The 18,461-nt window shown below is 54.2% G+C and overlaps 1 protein-coding gene across 4 annotated transcripts in view; it reads right to left on the minus strand.

Moving 5' to 3' along the window:
• Positions 1-1,060: 1,060 nt before the first annotated feature.
• Positions 1,061-18,461, minus strand: part of SPTBN4 (spectrin beta, non-erythrocytic 4) — a 77,410-nt gene continuing 60,009 nt past the window's right edge. For all 4 annotated transcript variants that reach the window (XM_083454671.1, XM_083454674.1, XM_083454673.1 and 1 more), the window contains 11 exons: positions 17,889-18,266; positions 15,843-16,087; positions 13,893-14,031; positions 13,565-13,649; positions 12,816-13,012; positions 11,490-12,142; positions 9,865-9,946; positions 9,408-9,691; positions 8,017-8,190; positions 5,663-5,705; positions 1,061-4,161 (listed from right to left, as the gene is read on the minus strand). In XM_083454671.1, the coding sequence (XP_083310797.1) occupies positions 3,997-4,161; positions 5,663-5,705; positions 8,017-8,190; positions 9,408-9,691; positions 9,865-9,946; positions 11,490-12,142; positions 12,816-13,012; positions 13,565-13,649; positions 13,893-14,031; positions 15,843-16,087; positions 17,889-18,266 (2,445 nt within the window). In that variant the 3' untranslated portion in view covers positions 1,061-3,996. The remainder of the gene's footprint in view (positions 4,162-5,662; positions 5,706-8,016; positions 8,191-9,407; positions 9,692-9,864; positions 9,947-11,489; positions 12,143-12,815; positions 13,013-13,564; positions 13,650-13,892; positions 14,032-15,842; positions 16,088-17,888; positions 18,267-18,461) is intronic.

An 18,461-nucleotide genomic window follows, 5' to 3' on the forward strand; every position in this document is an offset into this window, starting at 1 on the left:
AAGGAGCAGTCAAGTACAACATTCCTTGTTTTCCTAGAGTGGACATGCGAGGGGATGTTTGATCTAGCCAGTTGAAAACTTTCTGTTTCCTCCTGGCCTGGAGCATCCTTCCTCTTGATGTGCCTAGAGGTGGGCGTGACCTTACCTGTCCAGGTAACAAAAGGACAAAGGCATGCTGCCACTCTCTTTGAGTTCCTCCGTCGTTGGAGCAGCTTTTAGCTAGAGATGCTCTAGCCAACAGAGGACACTGGAATTAACCCCATATGGGATAGATCCACATGTATATCCTTTGTAACTAAGTCTGCCTTCAGGGATCCATCTGTGAACTGATGATTTGTGAGTAAACGTCTTTTATTGACTTTAAACAAGATTGTGGCGTGTTTATTCTTTTAGGAGGGATATAAGGGGACTTACCAGGAACCTAATAGTGAAAGACTTACACAAGCCTGCAACCAGCTATCCACTCTGCTTTTAAAAGGGGAATGTGAAACTCTGCTAAGTTAAGGAACTTGCTAGCACAAGTTAGGAAGGATATTAATAAACAATGTATCCTCTCCTGCCTCCCTGAACATTCCCACACGGTGGGGGCTGGACTGCAACCTTAATCCACTTCAGGGAGCCTAGCCAATGGGCGTTATAGTCCCAACCACAGGTAGAGGGCCACTGGGTCCCCATGCCTGTTCTGCCTCCGCTAGCGCACTGCCATGGAAGCCTGGCAAAGAAATGGGACCCCAAAAGACAGGTTTGGTGGCAGCCAAGGTCTAGGACCTCTCCATTCCCCTTTATTGGACACCAAGGTGGCACAGCTCATGCTTTCCCCAGTGGTCAAGGCCATGGAATGACCAGGATCTGCCCGAGAGCAGAAAGAAAGCTACTAATCTCTGTGCAAGTGAACATGGGTGGAGAAGTCTGAGCAGCGGACACCTGCAGCCACGTATGAAGAGCACCCATCGTGGTGCGTGGGGGATTCGTGGCTTCTCGAGACTGGACGTGGTGGGGACCCACACGACGAGGCAGCAAGCAAGTTGATCGCTGGATCTCATGCAACCAAGATCTAAGCTCTTTTACAAATTGGTCTCTGTTTGAAAAACACAGTTCTTCAGAAAGATTTACAGCCAAACAAAATGAGAGAATGCAAAACCCCAAATGCTCCAGTTTTTGGCGGTTCTTTTTCTATACAAGACAAAGAAAAAAACTTATTTAAAGCAATTACAATATCTTACAGGCTTCTGAACGGTTAGGGGAGGCCGAGGGGGATGCGGAAGCGTCAACAGATAAAAGTGCGCCAGCTCCAGGAGAGGCACCGTGGAGACACACCCGGGGCGAGGGAGGCCGGATCGGGCCCAGTCTCAGGCTGGAAACGTTACGAGATTGGGAAAAGCTGCCCCAGAACGGTCTGTTCACAGGCATGGCGATTAATCTGAGCTCCACCAGGCCTTGGCTAGGGAGCACGCCGGCCCTGGACGGATCAAGCATGCGGCTGGACTTGCGGCAGGGAGCATTTTGACACCAAGTCCTGGGGCTGAGAGATGTTTGGGGACCGGGGCCAGCTGTGCTTGGGACGGTCTTCCTCTGGACAAGGGTCACGTTTTAAAGTTTGGGTTTTCAAATCTTCACGGTCACCAATCATTGCAGCTCAGGATAGAATCATAGAGCTGGGAGGGACCCAAAGGGTCCCCAACCCCCTGAAGAATGTACAAAGCACAGCCCCCAATCTTGGCCCCGGGGCCGGCAAGAGCATCCCCACCTGGTCTCAAAGCTCGGCCTGGAAATGGAGGCAGGTATTGACTTGTAGGAAGGCGTTTCACACTGGGAGGGGGGGCTTAAGGGGGTCGCTGGCCGTCCTGGGAATGGGAGACACTGGGCAGGAAGGCCACAGGTCAGTGGTCAAGCACCTGCTGTGGATACAGAGAGCCTGTCTGAAATCTCAAGAGAGCCACGGTCGGTATCCAAAATACAGATGGAGCTACCTGGACCAGGGGAACGACTTCAGTGTCTCCCTGAGCTCCCAGGGGAAAAGGATAGGAGCTGCTGACCCTAACCTGCCCCCCCCCGAGCTGCACAGCTGGCTTCCAGGACAGATGTTGCCTTTCCGTTTCCTCTCTGCACTGAATGGGAAGAAGAGCTGGAGGCCAGGGAGGCGGACTTGAGATCAAGTCTTCAGGGGGACAAAGAAGGGTCGGGGTGAAACATCCAGCTTGAAAAACCCTCACCAGGACCGGTCCAGCCTCTGCAGAGCAAAGACCCACAGAAACCTCCCTTCCCTCTCAGGCTGACCTCATCATAGGGAACCCAGGGGTCATCTGGTCCAACCCCCAGCAAGGCAGGAATCGCAAGATAAAGGATGCGAGACGGTCTCTGCTCTCCGCGGGCGCAGGCAAAGCGGATGTGCTGTACTGGGGCAGAGGCTGCCGGTTGGAGGCCTCTTGGGGCCTCCGCTCTGGCTGGGGACCAGCTCTCCCCCCCCCCCAGCACTTCCTGGGGCCTCTCCAGGTGCGGTTCCTGATTCTGCTGTTTATTGCATAAAAGCACACCTCCGTGCGTGGCGGGTGAGCCCCCTCCCCGAGGTGCCCCTCCCCAATAGCAGAAGTCGTGATGGCAAGGGATATGGCTTGTTAAGAGCAGTGCCAAAGCGGTGCCCGCGGGCTCCCCCCCCCCTTGTGCTGCTGATGTGAGTTTGTGCTCCGAAGTCCGGGCGCCGTTTGCGCCTCCTTTGCGGGCTCCTCCTTGGAAGCTGGAGCCTGTTCTGTCTCCGATGCCCCCCCCCCCCGAGCCCCAAAGATGAGGCAGCGGGAGCAGCAGAGCCCCAGGCAGCCTCCCCCCTTGGCCCCTTCACTCTCCGCCTCTCGAGGGACGCAGAGGAGGCTTCTGCCTGGAGGGCATCGCAAGGGCGCGCAGAGAGAGAGGCGCGAAGGCAACTAAGGGGCAGATGGCTTTGCGAGGGAGATGGGAGCAGAGCCAGACACAGATGGGAAAGTGGTCGGGGGGCCGACACACACACACAGCACCCCAGGCGAGACGTTCTTCCGGGTGGGGGCAGGGGAGCGGCGTGGGGTCGTCATCTCTGGACTTGAGTAATGCGTCAAATGCAGTTCCTAGGAGTCTGATTGCTGACGAAGCAGGCGGCGAGGCTGACAAAGGCGGGATGGGGTGGGGTCTGGAGCGATGCCCCCGCAACCGCCCCCCCCAACTCTCACAAAAAACTGCCCCCACTGGAGCAAGTTTTGTTGCTGATCGGAAGACAAGAAACTGGAAGGAGAAATTCTTGCAGAGAAAGCAGAAACAGACAGTCCCCACCGTTGACACACCTCCCTTGAGGGCCGTTGTCAAGCAGTCACTTTGAGCTCCTGGGGAGGGATGGGGGGGGCGAGCTGCCTCTTCCCGCTGGTGGCAGCAAAGGGGGGCGGCCCTGCAACCCCCCCCCACTACCGTGGCGCGTGGCCCTCACCTGGCCTGCCTCTGCTTCTGCCTGGCAGGGGTCCCATTTGGAGGACATTTTGGAGCGTGGGGGGGGGGGAGAGACTATGAAAAGGGGGGTTCCCTGGACACAGATTGGACAAAAGCAGAAGATGTGACTCTGTGGTTGAGGGGGGCGCTGTTTGTTCCTGGGCACCAGCCATGGGAAAGCAGAGCAGCCTCCAGGGTCCCTTGGGTGCCTCTTGGCAGGAGCAAGGGCGGCAGGCTCTGGGGACCCTCTGGGGACCAGCTCCCCCCCCCTCTGCGCTGGTGGAGCCTCACCCCCCAGCAATTCACTGTCTCTACAGTCTTGGCTGGTTCAGCAGATACAGAGGGAGCACCCCCCCAAACCTCGGGGCCCCTGGAGTGCCTTGGCGCCCGGCCGTGGCCCTCCCCAAAGACCCCCAGAGTCTGCCCCAGGAAGCTCTCCTCCTGGCGTAGGCCGAGGGCCACGGGGACCGTGGGCCCAGAGTGTCCGGCGCCTCCTTCTCTGGGGGTTCCTCACAGCAGCCTGACGGCCCTGCGGCCAGAGGGGCAGCCTCATTTCTTGCGGCCCGAGGTACTGGCCCTGCGGTCAGCGTCCCGATGTTTGGGGTTGCCCTCGTCGGTGGAGGAGGTGGTCAGCAAGGCCTGGCTCCAGCGGGCGATCTCGGCGTGCTCCGCGATGGAGGCGGTGAGGGCCTCCAGCCAGGTCTTCAGCTCCTCCTGCGGGAAGGAAGGAAGGAAGGAAGGAAGGAAGGAAGGAAGGAAGGAAGAGAGTTAAGGCCAGCAAAACTTGCTAAAATGTATAAGGTGGAAAATAAGGAATGTTGGAAATGTAAAGAAAGAGAGGGAAATTTCTATCATATGTGGTGGACTTGCAGTAAAGTAAAAACCTTCTGGGATCTGATATACAGTGGATGCTCAGATGCGAACATGATCCGTGTGGGATGCATTTTAGCAACCCGCAGCATTTGCAACCTGCGCCTGTGTGTCTGCGCACATGTGGGTTGCGATTCAGTACTTCTGGGCATAGCGCGATTTAGTGCTTCTGCGCATGCGCGACCGCAGAAACCCAGAAGTAACCCGTTCCGGTACTTTCGCGTTTTGGTGGTCTGTAACCTGAAAAAACGCAACCTGAAGCAGCTGTAACCCGAGGTATGACTGTATCCCGGTTTGCAACCTTTTTTTGGATTAAAGGTAAAGGTAAAGGGACTCCTGATCGTTAGGTCCAGTCGCAGACAACTCTAGGAATGTGGCACTCATCTTGCTTTATTGGCCGAGGGAGCCGGTGTACAGCTTCCGGGTCATGTGGCCAGCAGGACTAAGGTGCTTCTGGCGAACCAGAGCAGCGCACAGAAACACAGTTTACCTTACCGCCGGAGCGGTACCTATTTCTCTACTTGCACTTTGATGTGCTAGGTTGGCAGAAGCAGGGACCAAGCAATGAGAGCTCACCCCGGTGCGGGGATTCGAACCGCTGACCTTCTGATTGGCAAGCCCTAGGCTCTGTGGTTTAATCCACAGTGCCACCTGCGTCTTGATTTTTTGGATTGGAATGGTTTGTATCGGCCTAAAATGGTTGAAGAACACCACAAAATAGATGCTGTTGAGGAACTATTAATGAACTGTGTTGATCAAAGAGCTAATGGAATGAGGACGTTCTGGCAAAAACAATATGATATGAACGGTACATGCAAGGAGGCGTAAAACTCTGGCTATAAAACACTAGTCTCCAACAACACAACACCAGGTTCAAACAAGAAGACTCATGAAATGCCAAGGACTTGCCAAGGACAAGAAAGACGGCCAAGATTCAGATAAACAGATGAGATCTGACCTTGTAAGCCAGGAGGAACATGGCCTGGGATCCCTTGGCCCATGAATGAGTAGGACTGATACAGTGACTAAGGGTCTTTGAATCAGTGAATTGCATTGCCCTGGTATCACAGGGTCCCTGTTTCATAGCCCTGCCTTGTTCTGTCTCTGCTCTGGACCCCTGGACAGTGAAGTCCAGTCGAATTCAATTTTGGGGTGCAGCGCTCATCTCTGCTTTCAGGCCGAGGGAGCCGGAGTTTGCCCGCAGACAAATAATCATATATGGGATACGTATATTGCTGCCAGATTCTGTTTGATATCACTGTCTTTGGCAGGATTTTGTATGAACTTTTTTTGGGAAAATAAATAAATTTAAAAACGCCCTTCTGAGAGAGAACGGAGAGCTCACCTCGTCCTTGGCCTGCAGGAGGAACTCGCCACCTTCGCTAGTCCTGGAAGAGAGGAGGAAGCAGCGGTTAAGAACAGAGGAATAGCCTTGGGCTGGATCCGGCCAGTGGCCCCTCCTGCGCTTCACTGCCATTCAGGGGCACTATGGAACTCCTTGCCATAAGAGACAGTGGTGGCCAGCAGCCTAGATGGCTGTAAAAGAGGATGAGGCAAATTTAGGAAGGAGGAGGAGAGGGCTATCGATGGCTCCCGGGCACAAGGGCTGTGCACTGAATCTCCGCTGCTGGAAACCACAAGAGGGAAGAGTGCAGTCGTGCTTGGATCCTGTTTGCAGGCTTCCCATGATGGGCCTCTGGTTGGCGCCTGTGAGAACAGGATGCCGGACTACATGGGCCCATGGCCTAATCCTGCAACCAGGCTTTCCTTAAATTCTTATGGAACCTCCAGGTCCAGAGGTAGTCTATCTTGACTCCTAGGTTCTTTGGGGCATTTGATCACTGAGCACAATGATGTTGGGCTCGATGGGCCCCTGTGTTCTTAGGTACTGCTGCCCCCCCCTTTTTGGGATGCTTTACTGGTTGAAAACTTTATAATAGAAATGTACAATAGATGTTATAGGCAAAATGAGAAATAAAAAATAATTATTCATTCTTTAACTAATACTTGCTTTGTACATCCATCTGTGATTAAATTTGACAAGATCTCCGATCTTCCCCTTGCGTTCCCAAATTAAATTCCTTAAATATGCACTTAAACTTTGCTTTCTCCATGTTATTTAACTTACCATAGGTTTTATTTTACAAAATTATCCTATTTACACACCAAAGCTCAATCAAGACCTGCCAACAGATTGATCTTTTGACAATGTTCTTTTATATAGACTCAGTATATATATTCCACTCCCTGATAAATTTTTCATCAGCAACGTCTTGTAACCTTGCTGATAATCTCGCCAGTTCAGCGTACTTTCTTATCTTGTTTTGCCAGTCTGATTGAGATGGAATATCCTCTCCCTTCCAGCTTTTTTCGATTAGAATTCTGGCTGCGACTGTAACATACATAAGACTTTCCTGAACTTTGGGGGGATTTCATTCCCCATAATTCCTAGCAGGAGGCTTCAGGTTTCTTAAGGAAGGAGCATTTGCACATTTTCTTCAGCTCGTTATAAATCATTTCCCAAAATGGTCTGATCTTTTCACAGTTCCACCACATGTGGATCCTTGTGCCTTCAGCCTCCCTGCATTTCCAAGAAGTGTTTGTCCTAGATCTGAATATTTTGGCTAGCTTAAAAAAAGGTAAAGGACCTCTGAAGTTAAGTTCAGTCATGAACGATTCTGGGATTGCGGTGCTTATCTTTACTGGCCAAGGGAGCCGGCGTTTGTCTGCAGTTTTTCCAGGTCATGTGGCCAGCATGACTAAGCCGCTTCTGGCGAACCAGAGCAGCGCACGGAAACGCCATTTACCTTCCCACTAGAGCGGTACCTATTTATCTACTTGCACTTTGACATGCTTTCGAACTGCTAGGTTGGCAGGAGCAGGGACCGAGCAATGGGAGCTCACCCTGTCGCGGGGATTTGAACCGCCGACCTTCTGACTTTCTGATCGGCAAGCCCTAGGCTCAGTGGTCTACACCACAGCTCCACGCACGTTAAGTTGGCTAGCTTAAGAGGCATTAAATGCCACCTGTAAAGCATTTTCATGCAATTTTCTTTTAAATCATAACATGATGTTAATCTAATGTCTTCCTTCCAAGGTCTCTCCCAACTTTCCATGCAATGTACTGCTGCCTTCTGACCTCCTTGCTGGCCTGGGGACAGCCTGTTCCCCCCGCCTTCACTCCGCACCTTGGTTCCCAGGAGGGGCGCCATCTGTGCCCTGCCCCTGGGCGCAGCCAGGAGGGGCTCCCTGCCCACTCCTTGGGGGCTGCTTGCCCTCTTTGGAGGGAAGGAGCCCCCACCCAGGGCTGTCTTTAGCAGATGGGCACCCCCAAATTACCACAGATAGTGTTGGGGTGGCCGTAGCTGTGCACTGCCAGCCATCCGGGGGGGGGGGCGCAACTCTCCCCCATGCCGCTGCAGGAGAGCGATCCCCACAGAGGTTTGGGAGTGAAGTTGCGCCCCTCCCAAGCGTCCTCAGGAGGAGAGCGATCCCTGCAGAGGTTTAGGATGGAAGCTGCACACCCGCCAGCCTTATGGTTGGCGGGGCACAGCTGGTGGGCGTGCAGGCAAAGCCGCGCAGCTCCCCCACTTGCTGGGGTGCCCCTGAGAGGCCGGCGCCCTGGCGTGGCGCCCCACTAAGCCCTATGGGAAAGATGGCTCTGCCCCCCCCCCCCAATATCCCAGGAAGGAGGCTCACTTGATCCTCAGGACGTTTTTCTTCTTCTTGTAGGCGTTGGCCACCTCGCTGGTGGCGTTGAGGAGGCTGAGGAGGGGCTCGTTGGCGTGGGTGCTGCCAGACTCCCGCCCCTTGGAGTCCTTGTAGAAGCCCAGCTCCCCCTTAGTGAGGACGCAGAAGAGGTTGATCCAGGACCTGCCAGAGGGAGAGAGAGAGAGAAAGCCGGCCGGGGTCAGCACCTCCCAGCAGCCCCCCCCAAGTGGGGAGAAGATGTTCGGGGGGGGGACACCTGCTTGGCATGCAGAAGGCCCCAGGGTTGGAGCCCCCCAAATTCCTGTTGCAGACCGCCTCTTTCTGTGATGCTTGTGTGATGCTTTTGGGTGATCATTGGCTAAGAGGCCAGGCAATTGCTAAAGTCTTTAAATGAGTAAATATTATAATAATACAGTGGTCCCTTGGTTCTCAAACACCCTGGTTCTCAAATGCCGAAAACCCTGAAGCGAGTGTTCCGGTTTTTGAATGTTTTTCAGAAGCCATACGTCCAATTCAGCTGTTGGCTATTCTTTCCTGGGCGCCTGCACCAATCAGAAGCTGTGCCTTGGTTGCCGAACATTTTGGAAGTCAAACGGACATCCGGAACAGATTAAGTTGGGCACTTTTGCTTTTTGCTCTTTATTTTGCATTTTTGTTCTTGAGGCTTTTCCGGTTAATTTGTTTTTGTGACTGTGTGGAACCCAGCTCAGCTACTGATTGATGTACTGCATGACTGTGGAAATGGATAAAAGCCCCCAAACAAGGACTATCATAAGCGCAGGTAATAAAAATAAATTCATGTTAATTTTTATCATTTACAATACTGTCTTATTTATTTTATAGTACAGTACATGGATTATTGCTTTCATTTTATGGATCAATGATCTTGTTAGATAGTAAAATTCCCGTTCATTTGCTGTTTTAGGGGTTGTTTTTAAAAGCCTGGAACGGATTAATCCGTTTTGCATGACTTTCTATGGGAAAGCGCGGTCTGGATTCGGAATGCTTTGGTTTCGGAATGGACATCTGGAACAGATTAAGTTTGAGAACCAAGGTACCACAATAATAATAATAATGATGATGATGATGATGATGATGTTCCTGCCAGCACCCTGGCTGCAGCATTCTTCACCCACTGAAGGCAGACATCCACCCACCAAAGCCCCACCAAAGCCAAGCAGAAGCCCCTGGAACTAGGGCCATGTCTGCCCCCCCCCAGCCCAGCTGTGCCAACTTGCTTTGCCCTCCCCGGGGCCCTCGGGACTGGCCCTTTTCGGCAGGGGGACGCAGACCCGCCCCACCCCTTTCCTTTGCCAGTCCTGCGGGCGGGGGGGGGCAGGGAGGGTGCTGGCAGGTGAGTCCCCCCCCCCGCGACTCACCTGTTGGAGGCCTTCTTGTTGGGCCCCTCCAGCTCCAGCTTGCGGAGCAGGTAGCCCTCCTGCTGGACAGTGTGGGTGGGGGGCGGCGGGGGCGGGGCGCTGGTCTGGGCGGGGGCCGAGCGGGACCGGCGCGCCTCCCCCGGCGGGGCATTGGGGTCCTTGGGCCGGGGCCTCCGGCGCGGCTTGGGGCGGTCTCGGGCGCGGGGGCGGTCGGGGCGGGGCGTCCGGTCGGGCAGCATGTCCAGCCCATTGGGCAAGCGGGCCGGAGACTCCCTCTCGCGAGGCTGCGGGGAAAGAGAGAGAGAGAGACGCTTTGACGTCTCCAGGGCCAAGATGGCGGACCCCCAAGGAAGGTCTTGTCACCCAGGCTCCTGCAGTCGTGATGTGAGCCCAGGAACCCATGGGGGGCATAGCCAGGGACTGGGGTGGACACAACAAAAAGGGGGGGGGGACTCACCGTTGCCGCTGCTGGCGTGGCCGCCGGCCCCGTGGACTCCTTCTCCTGCAGCTGCTCCACGATGTCTGCCAACGTCGCCTTACTGCGGGTGACCAGGAAGAGTGTCAGAAGGGTGCCCCCCCCCCGGGAGATTCAGGAGGGCTGCGTCCCAGGAGTGGGAGGGGAGAGGGACCAGGCCAGGCTTTTCAACATCTACATGAAGCCTCTGGGAGAGATCATCAAGGGGTTTGGGCTGCGTGTTCATCAATATGCAGATGATACCCAGCTCTACCTCTCCTTTAAATCAGAACCAGTGAAGGCGGTGATGGTCCTGTGTGAGTGCCTGGAGGCGGTTCGAGGATGGATGGTGGCTGACAGATTGAGGTTGAATCCTGACAAGACAGAAGTACTGTTTCTGGGGGACAGGGGGCGGGCGGGTGTGGAGGACTCCTTGATCCTGAATGGGGCAACTGTGGCCCTGAAGGACCAGGTGCGCAGCCTGGGAGTCATTTTGGACTCACAGCTGTCCACGGAGGTGCAGGTCAATTCTGTGTCCAGGGCAGCTGTCTCCCAGCTCCATTTGGTATGTAGGATGAGACCCTCCCTGCCCACAGTCTGTCTCGCCAGAGTGGTGCATGCTCTGGTTATCTCCCGCTTGGACTACTGCCATGCACTCTACGTGGGGCTACCTTTGAAGGTGACCTGGAAACTACAACTAATCCAGAATGCGGCAGCTAGACTGGGGACTGGGAGCGGCCGCCGAGACCACATAACACCGGTCTTGAAAGACCTGCATTCACTCCCAGTATGTTTCCGAGATAATACAAAGTGTTGGTGCTTACCTTGAAAGCCCTAAATGGCCTCAGTACAGTATACCTGAAGGAGCGTCTCCATCCCCATTGTTCTGCTGGACACTGAGGTCCAGCTCCGAGGGCCTTCTGGCGGCTCCCTCATTGCAAGAAGTGAAGTACAGGGAACCAGGCAGAGGGCCTTCTCGGTAGTGGCGCCCACCCTGTGGAACGCCCTCCCACCAGATATCAAAGAGAACAACAACTATCAGACTTTTAGAAGACATCTGAAGGTAACCCCGTTTAGGGAAGCTTTTAATGTTTAACAGGCTATTGTATTATATACCCTACCCATCTGGCTGGCTTTCCCCAGCCACTCTGAGCGGCTCCCAACTGAATATTAAAACCAGAATCAAACATTAAAAACTTCCCTAAACAGGGCTGTCTTCAGGGCTGCCCAAGCCTGAATGCTGCAAATTGCAGAGCTGGAAGGGGACCCCAGGAATCATCTAGACCAGCCCCCTGCTGCAAGGCCACAGGAATGACAGCTGGAAAATAGCTATCTGGAAGTTAGCTATCTGACTTTCATTAAAAACCTCCACTGCCTTGCTAGGTCACAGAATCATCCAATTGTAGGGTTGGAAGGGACCCTAAGGGGCCATTTAGCCCAACCCGCTGTAGTGCAGCTATCCCAGTGTTGCATCCCTTTTAAAAACCTAATTTAAAAGTCACTTGCCCAAATTAAGCAAATGCTTTCAGCTGAGCGGCTGGCTGGGGGGCACTGAGCTGTGCTTTCTCCCCCTGCGGCCCCCAGACCTGCCTGCTTCGCCTGCCCCCCCCCCCTTGGCGGCTCCTCACCCTCCTCCCTTGGGGTCGTTGCGCTGGGCCTCCTGCTCGCTGGACTCCTGCCTCTCCAGCCGCCTCTCGTGCCGCTCTCGGCCCGCCTGCCGGGGCGCCTCCTGCTCGCTGGACTCCTGCCGCTCCAGCCGCCGCTCCCGCCTCTCCCTACGGCGCTCCGGCTGTTCGTGGCGCGCCGGCGGCGCCTCCTGCTGCTCCACCGACTCCTGGCGCTCCAGCCGCCGCTCGTGGCGCTCCCGGTGGCGCTCCACGTGCGCCTCCACCCGCCCGCCCCCCTTGGTCTCCGCCGCCTCCGGCCGCGCGTCCGGTCGGCGGGCGTCCTCCTCCACGGCGGCGCCGGCCTTGCCCTCCCCGGGCGCCTTGGCCTCCCCGGGCGCCTCCTGCAGCCGGTCGATCCTGGGCTGGAGGCGCTCTGGCTTCAGCTCGTGGCGCACGTAGCCCACCTTGGCCTCGCCGCGCTGGGGGGTCTCCGGCTTCAGCCCGTTGACCAGGGCCTGGGCCTCCCCCCGGCCGCGAAGCAGCAGCAGCTCCTTCTCGTGGAGGGGCTGGCGCTGGAGAGACTTGTGGCCCAGCTCCGCCGGGTCGGCAAAGACCTTGCGGCCCAGGAGAGGCGTGGGGGGCTGCTTGCTCTGCTCGGCCCGCAGCTTCTCAATCTGTGGGGCGGGGCACAAAGGAGGCTCAGCCTCGGGGAAAACTATGGACTTCTTCTTATTCTCATTAATTGACATACACATCTTACACATCTTACATATACTCAAATCCATCCAACCTCCTTTGGGGAAGGTTTCAGGCAGGGTGGAAGGAGAAAGAACTTTCCAGTGTGAAGACCACCCGGTGGAAACCCTCCCACATCTGGTTCTTAATTGTAAACTGTATGCTGATTTCCACCAGTAATTTCTAGATCAACTCTGTATCCCCAAATGGAAACCAGAGTCAGAGGTCCTACACTTTCTATTACTGGGGAATGATCAGGAGATCACCAAGCTAGTGGCTAAATATCTCTGTTTGCTTTTTTGTCGTTGAAATACACTGCAGACGTCTGATATCCCTGGAGACCTGGAGATGTGACCATAGACTGCTCTGCCTCCTTTCTTTTAGCAAATGTTTTGTGCCACTGGGGAAGTGTAATTCTGCATTGATTTGTTTTGGATGTTTGCATGCGATGCCAATAAAAGCTTTGATGATGATGAGAATCTGAAACGTAGGGTCATCTAGTCCAACCCTCGCAAAGCAGGAGACCCAGCTCAGGAATCCCTGCCCGGGGGCCGTCTGACCTCTGCTTGAGAACCCCCCCCCCTTCCCCACTCGCTCCCTCCGCCCCCGTACCGTGGTGAGCCGCCGCAGGGAGCTGAAGCGCTCCTCCCAAGCTGCGGCCGCTTTGCGAAAGGCCTCGTGGCGCCGGATCAGCTGCTCCACCTCATCCACGCTGTTGCCCAGCTCCCGGCTCTTCAGCAGCGGCTCCTGCGCAGTCAGCCAGGCGTCGGCCACCACCGCCTCCTGGGCAAACTGGTGGACCTCCAGCACTGTGGGGGGGGGGAGGGGGGAGGGAAAGAGCTCAGGGCTTGGCCAACCAAGAAGCTTGAACCTGGTCGGGTACAAGACGGGCAGCTGCTGAAAGGAGGGGCTCAGATATTCTCGGCCAGCTGCAAGTACCTCAAACCCAGATCGGTCGTGAATGGAGGTCACGAGGCTGATGCGTGGGGGCTATTGGGCTTTGGAATCCGAACGTCCGACGCGACTTCCGTGGCTTCTGATTGGCTGCAGGAGCCGTGTCTTCGCTTCTGAACATTTTGGAAGTCGAACAGACTTCCGGAACGGATTCCATTCGACTTCCATTGTACCACTGTACATATGTTTCAGTCAATAAATAAATAGTATGTGTTGACAGAGAAACATCGGAATCAACTCCCTCCCCCCCCAAAGTGTGAGGATGGGAGTCGGGAGGGAAAGGGATGCCCCCCACTTCCCCCTGGGGGGCTACAAAGCAAACTGTGAGAGGAGGAATGGTTTTGTGGGGTGGATTTTCAGGGGGGTATTTTTGGGGGGGGATGGGCTGGCGTTGCACCTGGACTCACTTTGCTGCAGCCACTCCCAGTGCCGGTCCCATTTCTCCACCATCTCCTTCTTCTTGGTCATCAGCTTCTCCAGGTGGAGCTTGATCTGAAGTGGAGAGAAGATGAAGCGTCATGTCTTTGCCCAGGCCTTGCCTGCCCCCCCCCAATTCCCAGCCCCCCCCCAAGAATCCCAGTCCCTCTGAAAAGATCTCAATCATGCATCACGGTCCTTGAGTGTGGCAGAAGAGAGAAGGATGCCGCCCCCCCTTGACCCCACTGCCCAGTGGGCCCCCCTCTCCCGGCCACGGGGAGGTCGGAGGCGGAGCCACAGAGATGGGGCGGAGCCTACCTCCTCGGAGGCGGGGCTCTTGTTCAGCACCAGCGTCTTGCCCAGGTCCACGCAGGAGGCGATGTTCTTGCTGTGGGTCTCGATCTCGCTCTTCAAGCCCTGGTGGTAGTTCATCAGCACTTCCACGGTGGAGACGTCCCTGCGGGGGGGGGGGGGGGGGGAGGAGAGATGATGCGAGAGGGAAGACACACACACACACCCCGCGCACAGGAGTGGCCAGGGCCAGATTGAGGCTCCTGAAGGTAATGGGGCCCTTGATATGTCCAGCTGTCCTTTCTGAACAACAAATTGCCACTGTTTTTTGTGTTGATTATATGCTAGATGGTAATTGATGGGCCTCATTGGTATCTCAAGCCCTTTGCCCATGTTGCCCTGCAACCAGTCCATGCAGAATGCAGGCACCCCATATATAGAAGGGGGCAGACGAGCAGGCAAGGCCCATGACTGGCATCCTAGAAGCCTACACAACACAAAACACTCTTGCTGGATGTAGGTTTTATTTTATTTGTTTTTTTATCTTATATTTTGGAAATGTACATCCACCTTTTTTTCCTTTAATTTTTTGGGGCCCCCAAGAGAGCAGGGTCCTAAGCTAGAGCTTGTTTAGCTTATACATAAACCCGGCACTGGGGGTGGCTTTGATGTGTTGCCTGCCTCTAAGTCAGGGGTTCCCTAAGTGGGTGGTGGCACCCGGGGGGGGGGGGAAGTCTGATTCCTGCATGGCAGGGCACTGGGCCAGAAGTCCTTTGGGGTGCCTTCCAACCATTCCCTGGGGGAGCTTGGGGTCAGCAGAGGTGCACATGACCCCCAGCTGTTGAAAAGGCCAGGGCCTGGCAGTCCGGTGGGAGGCAAGAGGTAGCAGGGAGGAGATGCCCCCCCCGCCTCCCACAAAGCTGTGCTCCACCCCGCTGCCCTCCGAGAGCTGGTGGGACGGCCCAGTATACCTGAAGGAGCGTCTCCACCCCCATCGTTCTACCCGGACACTGAGGTCCAGCTCCGAGGGCCTTCTGGCAGTTCCCTCCCTGCGAGAAGTGAGGCTGCAGGGAACCAGGCAGAGGGCCTTCTCGGTGGTGGCGCCCTCCTTGTGGAACGCCCTCCCACCAGATGTCAAGGAGATAAACAACTATCTGACTTTTAGAAGACATCTGTTCAGGGAAGTTTTTAATGTTTGATGTTTTGTCACATGATGATGTTGGGAGCCACCCAGAGTGGCTGGGGATACCCAGCCAGATTGGTGGGGTATAAATAATAAATTATTATTATTACAGTGGTACCTTTGTTCTCAAATGCCTTGATTCTCAAATGCCAAAAACCCAGAAGTAAGCATTCCGGTTTTCGAACATTTTTCAGAAGCCAAATGTCCGATGTGGCTGTCAGCTATTGTTTCCAGGGCGCCTGCACCAATCAGAAGCCGCGCCTTGGTTTTCAAACATTTCAAAAGTCAAAAGGACTTTTGGAATGGATTAAGTTTGGCACTTTTGTTTTTGCTATTTATTTTGCGTTTTTGTTTTTGAGTTTTTTTCGCTTAATTTGTTTTTGTGACTGTGTGGAACCCAGTTCAGCTACTGATTGATTGATTGCCTGACTGCAGAAATGGATAAAAGCCCCCCCACCCCATCCAAACAATGACTATCATCAGTGAGGGTAAGGGGGGGGAAATTCATATTAATTTTTCTCATCTACAATAATGTCTTATTTATTTTATAGTACAGTACATGGATTATTGCTTTCATTTTATGGATCAATGGTCTCGTTAGATAGTAAAATTTAATGTTCAATTGCTGCTTTCAGGGGTTGTTTTTAAAAGTCCAGAACAGATTAATCCATTTTGCATGACTTTCTATGGGAAAGCATGCCTCGGTTTTGGAACGCTTTGGATTTGGAACGGACTTCCGGAACAGATGAAGTTTGAGAACCAAGGGACCACTGTATTCTTCTTCTTCTTCTTACCTGGGCTTCTCTCCGGTGCCGATCTGGGCGATGATGGTGTCCATCCAGGAGATGAGGTCCCTCACCATGTTGGCGAAGCGGATCTTGTCGGTGGTGGTGGTGATCTGGAGGCGGCAGTCCTCGCACGACCCCAGCAGCTCCTTCCAGGAGCGCATCACCTCCTGCTCCTTGGTGGCAATGGCCTCGGCGTTCTCCCCGGCGTAGACCGTCCGCAGCTGAGCCGCCACCTCCTGCAGCTGCCGCACCTGGCGGGGAGCAGGGGGGGTTAAGGGGGCAAGAGGGGGCACCCCTGGGAGGGCAGGGGGCAGGGCAGGAGCGGGTCTCCTAAGGGGAGTGGGCTGGGTCAGGCCAATGGATCCGGTCCTCACGTTGCCAAATCCCCCATAGAACCTAGGAATCGAGACAGACTGCCTCTGGGCTTGGAGGCTCCATCAGAGCATGAGAAGACTCTGGGTGCTGGATAAGGCCACGGATCTGGTCTAGCATTCTCCCAGTGGCCAGCCAGGTGCCCAGGATTCGAGCGCCGGAGACCTTTCCCCCTCTTTCTGGCATTTGCAAGTGTTGCTGCCTCCAACTGCGGAGGGCAGAGAGGGGGAGAATTCAAGGTGCGATTCTTCTGCTTTAAGCAGACAGAGCTTCCCCCAGAGCGTCCCAGGAGCCGTCATGCGTGTCTTGGAGAGGAGGAGGGGAAAGGAGTCCCCTAACAGCTCTCAGCACCCTTAGAAAACTACAGCTCCCATAATTCTTTGAGGGAAGCCAGGACTGTTTAAAGCAGAGACATAGTGAAGCTAACAATACAGGAAGAGCTTCTGGGTCAGGCCCATGGTCCGCTTGGTCCAGCATCCCGGCCTCACGGTGGCCAACGAGACACCCAAAGGGAAACCCACCAGCCTCGTCCCCTGCAGGGGATTCCAGCAACTGGGATTCGGAATAATCGTGGCTCCAATGCTGGAGAGCAGAGCCATTGGGGGCAGAAGCCGTTTGTCCAATCCTGCTTTAAAGCCATCCAAGTCGGTGGCCATCCCTGCCTCTTGTGGCAGCGAGTTCCATAGGCTAACTATGTGCTGCTTTAAACGTATGATGTGAATGACCAGAAGCTTTTTTACTGAGTATAGTGGGTAAAGAGATACCGAGACAAGATAAAAAACTGTTCATGTATGCAACAACTGCGGCAAGAATTTTGTTAGCCCAAAAATGGAAACAGCATGAAATACCAACAAAGAGTGGCAGATGAAATTGATGGACTTTGCAGAACTGGAGAAACTGATGGGAAGAATCCGGAACCAGCGAGATCAAGCGTTCCGAAAGGACGGAATAAATTTATATTTATATTTGAAAGACAAATTTAAGCAATAAACATCACTAGCAGGGTTATCAGAAGATGAAATTGTACGATGAAATTGCTACCTATTCAGGTTGAGTAATGTAATATCTTAGGTACTGATATAACAAAAATAGGGAAGGAAGTGAAATGCAAAGATGCAGAAGTCGATAGGTTTAGCTGAGCCAGAGAGGTTTAAAAAGAAGATATGATGTTAAATGTGATTATATGTAAAACTAATAAAAATTATTATAAACAAAATAAATAAATAAATGTAGGATGTGAATTAGTGATGTATGAAAGTGAGAGCTGGACCATAAAGAAGGCTGATTGCCGAAGAATTGATGCTTTTGAAGTTCTGGTGCTGGAGGAGACTCTTGAGAGTCCCATGGACTGCAAGAAGATCCAACCTCTCCATTCTGAAGGAAATCAGCCCTGAGTGCTCACTAGAAGGACAGATCCTGAAGCTGAGGCTCCAAGACTTTGGCCACCTTAGGAGAAGAGAAGACTCCCTGGAAAAGACCCTGATGCTGGGAAAGATGGAGGGCACAAGGAGAAGAGGACGACAGAGGACGAGATGATGGGACAGTGTTCTCAAAGCTACAAACTGCAGGAGGCAGTGGAAGACAGGAGGGCCTGGCGTGCTCTGAACCAGGGGGTCACGAAGAGGCGGACACGACTAAACGACAACAGGATTACACACCTTGCACAGACACATGCCTCACCTGTGTCACCAGGACCTGCACGTCGTGCTCGAAGGAGCTGAGCATCCTCTGGAGGGTTCCGGCCGAGGTCTTGGCCTCGCGAGCCGTCACCTCCGGCAGGCGCTGCTTCTTCTCCTCGATCTGGGCGAGGACGTCCTTGCAGTCGCTGAAGAACTTGTGGAGCTCGTGGGAGGCGGCCAGCATCTGCGCCCGCGTCTCCATCAGCTCCAGCAGGTCGGCCCAGGCCTCGTTCACCCCGTCCTTCCACTCGGCGATGGTGGCGGCGTCGGCGTGGCCGTAGTCAATCAGCTCATCCACCATCTGGTTGACGGCCGAGATCCGCTCGTTCCCCACGCTGCCCGTCTCGCTGGCAAACTCCGTGAACTTCTCCTGCAGCAGCTGCAGGGAAGCGGAAAGTGGTACGGTACAACGGCGGCTAGGATTTTACTAGCCCCCAAATGGAAAGAGGACAAGATGATGGTGATAATAATAGTAATAACAACAATAATAATTTTTTATTTATACCCTGCCCTTCCTGCTTTAAAAACTGGGCTCAGGCGGCTAACAGCAAATATAAAACATTGATTAAAATGT

Source organism: Podarcis tiliguerta (genome assembly GCF_965153285.1).
Source record: "Podarcis tiliguerta genome assembly, chromosome: 8".
NCBI lineage: Eukaryota > Metazoa > Chordata > Lepidosauria > Squamata > Lacertidae > Podarcis > Podarcis tiliguerta.